The sequence below is a fragment of the Ctenopharyngodon idella genome, chromosome 10 (genome assembly GCF_019924925.1).
Source record: "Ctenopharyngodon idella isolate HZGC_01 chromosome 10, HZGC01, whole genome shotgun sequence".
Taxonomy (NCBI): domain Eukaryota; kingdom Metazoa; phylum Chordata; class Actinopteri; order Cypriniformes; family Xenocyprididae; genus Ctenopharyngodon; species Ctenopharyngodon idella.
In genome coordinates, this window is record NC_067229.1 from 43,068,237 (window position 1) to 43,075,897 (window position 7,661).

The window sequence follows — 7,661 nt, forward strand, 5'->3', positions numbered from 1 at the left end:
TGTGGAAGTCTTTTATCCATGTAATGTCCATGAATTTGCTGTTGATTTGAAATTGGGGTTTTCAGAGGGTCCTATTTCTGAAAATCTGACATAGCCTACACTCTCCTGATGACCTACCAGTAGTTTAAGTTATGTTTGACAAAATACACATGCTATAATTCTTTACATAAATATGCACATGGCAAAAAAACAACAACAGCATAACGAACCATCAGATAACATGTACTATGCAGGTTTAGCACATGTATTCTTATCTCATGGTTCGTTATGCTATTTTTTGCCATGTGCCTATGGGTAACACATTTGGTCAAGATATGCTAGCAAATCTTTCAAGGGCATTTTTTACACTACGTTTAACTCAGGGTTATCGTCGTTTAGTGGGGTTAGCACCACTTTCCCACCGGGGTTATGAAATGCTGCTCCGGAGGGTTAAAGGATTAGTTCACTTAAAAATGAAAATTACCCCAAGCTTTACTCACCCTCAAGCCGTCCTAGGTGTATATGACTTTCTTCCTTCTGATGAACACAATCAGAGTTTTATTAATAAATATCCTGACACATCCAAGCTTTACAATGGCACTGAACGGGACCAATGAGTATGAGCTCAAGAAAGTGCATCCATCCATCATAAACATTGTGGAAACCTGCCAATTGATGGTCAACCCTTTATCAGAGGCAAGATATAATTTTTCCAACGACAGTCATCTCTTTCTCAGAGGCAAAAAGCCTTCATGTGACATATTTATTTCACCTCTTCATAATAGTCTTATTCTTTCACAGCCACCTGTTGTTTACTGAAAAAAACCCTGACTTAGCAAAAAACTGCTCAGTCGGCCACAAGACTTTCTCAGACACATCTGACCTTTGCACTTATTAGTCCTCACAGTCATGTAGGCCATGAGGCCTTCAAAACACATCTAGCTTTTATAGTTATTCAAACTATTCTACAATTGTTTTCTATAGGATAGATAAAATATTTCATCACTCCATCACTGAGCTTTCGACAACTCTTTCAGTCTTTATTTAACCCTCTACAGCACAGCGTTGCCCTCAGGCAACGGAAAGTTTTCTTAAGCCCTATGTTTAGTAAATTTTTCTTTAAATAAATACAACCAATTAGAAAGGTCGAGAAAGTACCAAAGAACAGTCCAGTAAGGTGTTGGAGTCACTATCAAGCACCATTTAAAGGTGGGACGTCCTGTTCTGACACATGGTCACAGGAGCACATGGCGTGAGTAGAAGGCAAGATTATTTGCTTTAGTAATCTTATTTAAAATGACATGAACTGTACATAAAAAATATGTGTGTGTGTATGAAGGTGTAGAGAAGCCTTTTGTCAGGTTTTTTTTATTTTGCATGTTCAGAAATTCAGTTTTTCTTTTCGTTGCCTCAGGGCAACGTTGTGCGATAAGGGGTACTTTTCGAGGATGTTTTGGACAATACCTCACATTGGCCATAATGTGTTATATGAAGGGAAGATGCAGGGTTCCTGGGTGTGCAGGAACACCCAAAGTGATGTGAAAAAATTGTAACATACACCACTATTTCACAGCAGAGAAGAACTGCTTTTTGAAGTTTCATACAGAGTGAAATCTTATTACATGAAGTACATTATATGGCATGACACACTACATGATACAAACCTATGCATGTATCAAATTCAACATATATATATGTGTTTCAAGTGTTTTTCCCTTTTTACTTAATGATTTCTTGACATTTTTTTTTTTTTAAATTTGATTTTGATGATAATTTTCTCTATGGGTCAAAAAAAAATTTATCAAAAAAAATTTCCCAAATGAACCAAAAAATGATGTGGAATATTTTTTTTTTCATGTGCCATCAACATGTGTGCAGTAGAGGGTTAAAAAAGATTTGGGTTACACTTTATTTTGTGTCCCCTTTAGACATTCTGTTGACCATAAAGCCCAAAGTATAGTTCACTTTTTTACGTGTACTCGAGGGTCAGCGTACAGTGCGCACGTGACGCGAATTTCATCATCAGAAGAGTATGCGCGCATTATACGTGCATCGCCAGATTTTTGTACGTGCAGGTCGCACATGCGCATTTAATTTTTTTGCAGTAATTAGTTTATCCACAAGGTGGCAACCGTGCTCTGGGGGCGTCGATTCACAAGGTAGTGAAAGACAAACTGCAAACAGAACAGACCGGAACGCATGCAAGCTACAGCGATGATGGAGGCCTACATAGACAAGAGATTGTGCAAAGAGGTTAGAAAGTACTCTACCTCATTTGTATAACTCTAGCATGAAAGAATACAAAGATGTTTACATGGGTTGTAACTCTTGGCGAGAGATTGCTCAAAACGCCTGTATATGTGTATGAGTCGAATGAAGTATGCTTTGCAAGGCTGTGTGTTCAACTGTGTGCGTACATGTGAAAAAAACGAAGTATAGTCAACAAAATGTCTAAAGGGGACCATCAAAATAAAGTGTTACCAAGATTTTTTTCTAAAAGTTTGTTATGATTAGGGCTGGGCGATTTTTACGATTTTTTTTTTCCGATTAATTCGAATTTAATGTTTTGCCTCGATTTTATTATTTTTAAATCGAGAAATCGCGATTTTGAATAAAAATGTTAGCAAACATTACAATTAGACATGTTGACAATACAGCAATGATAACCGTTAAGAGAAGAAAATGATCCGACCACATGATGGCGCGCCTGATTAACCGCTCTCATGTGACGCTCTATGAACGTAGAACACATAACTAGTCTAAGCGGCTGTTTACTCAGAAACGCGTTATTGCTTTGAAAAAAAATCAGACGTGGGCAGTGGAATGGGAAAAAGAGTTGAACTTTTTTTTTTAACTTGACCGCCACGTTTTTCGAATGCTGTTTCATGGGTGAGACGCTGCAAAAGACGCGAGACACGAGTGCAACAGCCAAACACATGGAATGAAAAACCTGTAAAGAACTACTGCTGTATGTTTGATATTTCATGTTTGCATGATGGTGACAGGGTGAAAGCTGCTGTTATTTTCTGTTTTTGCAAAGCATTTGCTGTTAATAATAGCCTATTATTAGTGGTGTTATTTATTGATATTAATTATTGCTTTTTGGCTAAGAAATATTTTTAGCATGTTTCTTATTTTAAATCATTTCTGAGTATATAGAATATGTTTAAAATAAGTATGTACAACATTTGCCTTCATATTTAATGCATATTTTCTGCAAAGATATTTAACAAATAAGTCATTGGTTTTACATTTACACCATGTTGAACACTTTACATGTTGTACACTTGTGATAGAACTTTTTTAACCAGATGGTTAATAAAGAGAATGTTACTTGAATCATACTGTAGTTAAGTTTTTAAGTTTACTAGTTAAACAAACAAACAAAAAAAAAAAAAAAATGGAAATCGTGAATCGGTCAATCGTTCTGAAAAAAATCGAGATTTTTTTTTTTTTTTTTTGCCAAATCGCCTAGCCCTAGTTATGATAGTGTGCAAGATTATAAACACAACAAAGCTGTGAAAGCTGACTACTGAGTAGAAGAGTTTACCTGTTCGGCTGATGATGTTTAATGTCACAATCAATCTCTGTAGTACCATTTGTTAGCAACCGCCTTTTACAAGACAAGTAAAAGCTTTTAAAAAATACACAAGAGGGTATTACTGATGTATTTTATATTATAGAGTAAAATGTGAAAATATCTTGAACTTTTGTTCACCAAAAATAGTCAGCTAATTAGCAAACCTCAGCATTGTAGCAACAAGGAGCAACTGAACAACTCTCTTGCGCCTCCAAATGGCCTGTAAACAAAATGGCAGCTAAAACACATTTTTTTTCTCGTTTCTTAGCGTGATTCTCAGTCTGTTTGTAGAATATATTCTTGGATGCAGAGTCTCTATGTGTGGCTTGCTGTGGGGAATTCTGGATCAAGCCAATGTATTACTTTAACTGCGACAGTGAACCACTTTTTCAGCCTTCCTTCACGACATCAACACCTCGAGGTCTAAATTAAGCCCTATGAATGAAAGCCCGTGAATGAAAGAGTATGTAATACCCGGGCTTCGACTAGACGTCTAATTTTCTCCTTCTTGAGTGATAATTGTGCTACAAACTTTGATGTTCTCATTAGTGGACTTTGAGGTAGGATATTGTGAAGCGTTTCACAAATATCCTTCTTTTGCTTTAATGATGAAAAGAGAAAGATTGAACAAAACCTGATGATCCATGTTGTCCAGTGTGACTTGAGAATGATCAAATTGTACTTGCGCTTCACTGGAGTAAAAATACATCTTATCTTTTTGTTAAAATATTATGACTCAGTTTTACACCATTTCTCTTTGTTTTGGTTTAAATGGAAATAATCCAGATTTTTTTATGTAATCCCAGACAGCAATTTACCATCTCTCGCTGTACTGTATGTATATGAAAGTGATTTTGATCAAATATTTCTCTTAATATGCATTTTAATTTAGAACATCACATTTTACAAACCTTCATTGAACCATATCTGACATTATAGAGGCAAAAACACAATCTCCAAGTAATCATGCAAACATATTTGTTTTAATATTTGTGCAAATGCAAAACCAACTTTGGCAGAATAAAAACACTCAAATAGTCTGGCAGAAGAATTTGCATATATGTATTTTTTTTTTTTAGTTTAGAAAAAGGAGCAATTCTCTTTATCAATCTGGCGGCACTTCAGGAGCTTGAGGAAAGTCTCTATCTTGTGTGCATCTTTCCTGAAGCAGTAGAGCACACTGTAGTCTCTTCTCACAGTCTCAAGCATATCGGAAGAGACAGCATGATCGGATGTCTCTTCGGGAACCTCCAGCAGCAAACCACCGTCACCCAATATCTGACAGAGACAGACTGACTTCAAAACATGTTTCCAAATGAAGAAAAAGAGTTTTGTCTAATAATTTTCAAAACTTCATATTTACCTGTCTAATAAGAACCACTACCCCCTGCTCCAGGCTCGTTAGTTTGCTAGACATCCATTTGCTTCTGTTCAGCAGGGCACTTGAGACGTTCTCATAATTCTCAAGAGACGCCTGCAGATCTGCCAGTGGATTAGTCCAGAACTGGATCAGAATCAGCACTGAGTGAAGGATCCATTTGTCCTGGAGGGAAAATGTGTTTATCTTAGCAGAATGTTACTCTGTTACAATGAATTTCATCAGATGCCATTAGAGGAACTCACAGAAATCTGTTGGATTTCACTTTTAGACATAGACACTGTTTTTGGAGCACACATGGTCCCGCTGGGAACATACAGATTCACACCTCCGAATGAAACGAGCATCTCCTCCTGAAAATAGGAATCATTCAGTAAAATATTCTGCTGGTTGACTGTTTACATATTCTCATAAGGAATTTAGTGGGATTGAAGTCATTGCAAACTCCAAGAAGAAGCTTAGCTTTAGGTTTATCTCTCTCTGTTACTCACAAACAGCAACTTGGACTCCTCTGAGACGCGGTAAATGAGCTCTGCATGTTGAGCGGCTCGTTCCAGAAGCTTCTCCAGTGAGATGGTACAAGAAGTCCCTCCAGTCTCTTGGTCTGGACAGTCCACAGCAGATGCGATCACAGCCTGCAGTGAGCAGAGCACAAACGCCACACAAACCTGGAGAACTTCAGCATGGTAAGGGGACAAAAGGAGAGAGATCCGTCAGCAGATACATTCATTAATGTTCACACTGGTTTTATAGCCTGAACCTTTATTATAAAAGCAACTATATATTATTTGTGAGCGAGACTATATAGTATGCATATATAGACTACTCCTTTATTTATAGCAAGATATACTTCAGTTAGCCATCAAGAAATAATATTCTTTTGAACAAATTAGCCTGAGCTACATTATTTTTTCCTATTCTGCCAGATGTAAGGACCCTGTACCTGTAGTTTTCTTCATTATTGTGGAACAAAAGAAAAGTCTTGTTGGACTCTGGTTGTGGTTCTGTCACATTTATCTATGCTTTATATACTCTACTGGCTTAATGAATTAACCAAATGAGAACAGAACTTGAACGTAGGTGATGGTAAGTTGATATTTGTGACCACATGTGTCTTTGTTTTTATGCATCATCTCTGACTTAATAAGACATATGTCAGATGCAGAATTCAGCTGTTTCTGAGTGTTTCCTTTACAGGTTTTTTGGCTGAATGTTTAATTTATATTACATCCTGCCATATTTCATTTGAAACAACTCATCAGGTATTACACATTTTTATCTTTATATGAGTAGAATGTGAGGAATAAGAAATTAACTTATTATTATTCCTCACTTTTTACAGTGGCAGTTAGAATAATAAATGAAGGGTATAAGCAACTCTTTGTTAGAGTAACTGTATAATTGTGTTATAATTGAGATAGGAAATTGAGAAAGAAACTGCCGTTTTCACAAGTTGTCAAAAGTCTGCTCAATGACGCATTTTGTGTCATGCGGCGGACTTTTACTGACAAATATGTGAATTTCTCAGTTCTTTGTACGTGGATTACTCAGTTATTTTACTGTTGATGATTTGACATGATCCAGGATTGTTATGTTCTTCGAAGCTCATCCTGGAGTTGTTGTCGCTGACATCTCCGAAAGCGTCTAAACAAATTTTCAAATAGGCACTATGTTTACATATAAATCGCATATCAGAGGTCTAAACAACTACATTCTCGGCTAAAAAACTCTTAAAACTACATTCTGTTACAAAGTAACAGTAGTATCTATAAAAATATGGTGGGTTTGCTCATCCGCCATGACACTGAGAATGCTGACAGCGGAGTGATTCAAACGGTGAAATGGTTACTGGTTGAATATCCCATGGCTGGAAAGACCTCTCAGCCAATCAGATTTGAGAACCAGAACGAATCTGACGTTACACTTGGATGTGGGCGGGGTTGGATGTCCACCACAGGCTCCAGTGAGCCCTACTTGTATTATTTGTTATTGAGACAGTCTGTTAGTGATTTCGACTTCAGTGAAAGTTACATTAATACGCCATTAGCTAGCAGCGAAGACTCTTTATAAGTGAGTCAGTCAGTCGCAAAGACTTTTATATTGAAATGGACTGAAACAAGGATGCTGTTTTTACATTGTATGAGACGCAACTGACAAATGCATTGACTATCATGGTAATGTCTTAAATGTTAATATGTTTTATATATATATATATATATATATATATATATGGGCCATTGTGTAATTTGCACCCTGATAATATGCAGGTAAAATTATAAGCTTGTTTATCCAAAATATTTTTTTTTTCTCTTGACAAACTTTATGATACATTTTGATTGTTAAAAATACATCATGAGTTGTAAATAAAATGTTAAGTATATTGATAAATGTTTCATAAGAGCAGCAGACCGTGTTCTACACATGGGGAAGTCTGAGGTGACTCCCTCATTTTAGTATTCATAGTTTACCATTTTCATCAGGGTGTCCACTGAGCAGAAAGAAAGAGAGGAGAGAAAGTCTCAAGGTCTGTGCAGGGATCAGATGTCAGACTTGTGACGTTCTTCATGTCAAAAGTGTGTCATCTTTACTTCTTTATGACGCAAGTAAGGGTAAAACTTTCCCAACTGAAAAGTGGAACAACAGCTGCTTACATGAGAAACTAAAACCAGATTTGGTGAGTAAAATACTTAAAATAAGAGTGCAAAATGGCAGGGGGGCTTGCAT

General features: G+C 36.6%; 1 protein-coding gene across 1 annotated transcript; it reads right to left on the reverse strand.

The window, feature by feature from the left end:
- Positions 1-4,520: 4,520 nt before the first annotated feature.
- On the reverse strand, positions 4,521-6,021 carry smtlb (somatolactin beta). Its single transcript, XM_051908916.1, has 5 exons — positions 5,881-6,021; positions 5,429-5,613; positions 5,183-5,290; positions 4,923-5,102; positions 4,521-4,837 (listed from the first exon to the last, which is right to left on the reverse strand). Exons 1-5 carry the CDS (start codon positions 5,894-5,896, stop codon positions 4,640-4,642), a joined length of 687 nt encoding a protein of 228 aa, XP_051764876.1. The 5' UTR covers positions 5,897-6,021; the 3' UTR covers positions 4,521-4,639.
- Positions 6,022-7,661: the final 1,640 nt, after the last annotated feature.

Bases quoted from the DNA above. Each gene is read 5' to 3' on its own strand.
- smtlb (XM_051908916.1), bottom strand. The intron at 5,291-5,428 runs GTGAGTAACAGA...TCCTATTTTCAG, and splicing joins AGGAGTCCAAGTTGCTGTTT to GAGGAGATGCTCGTTTCATT. The intron at 4,838-4,922 runs GTAAATATGAAG...TGTCTCTGTCAG, and splicing joins TAGTGGTTCTTATTAGACAG to ATATTGGGTGACGGTGGTTT.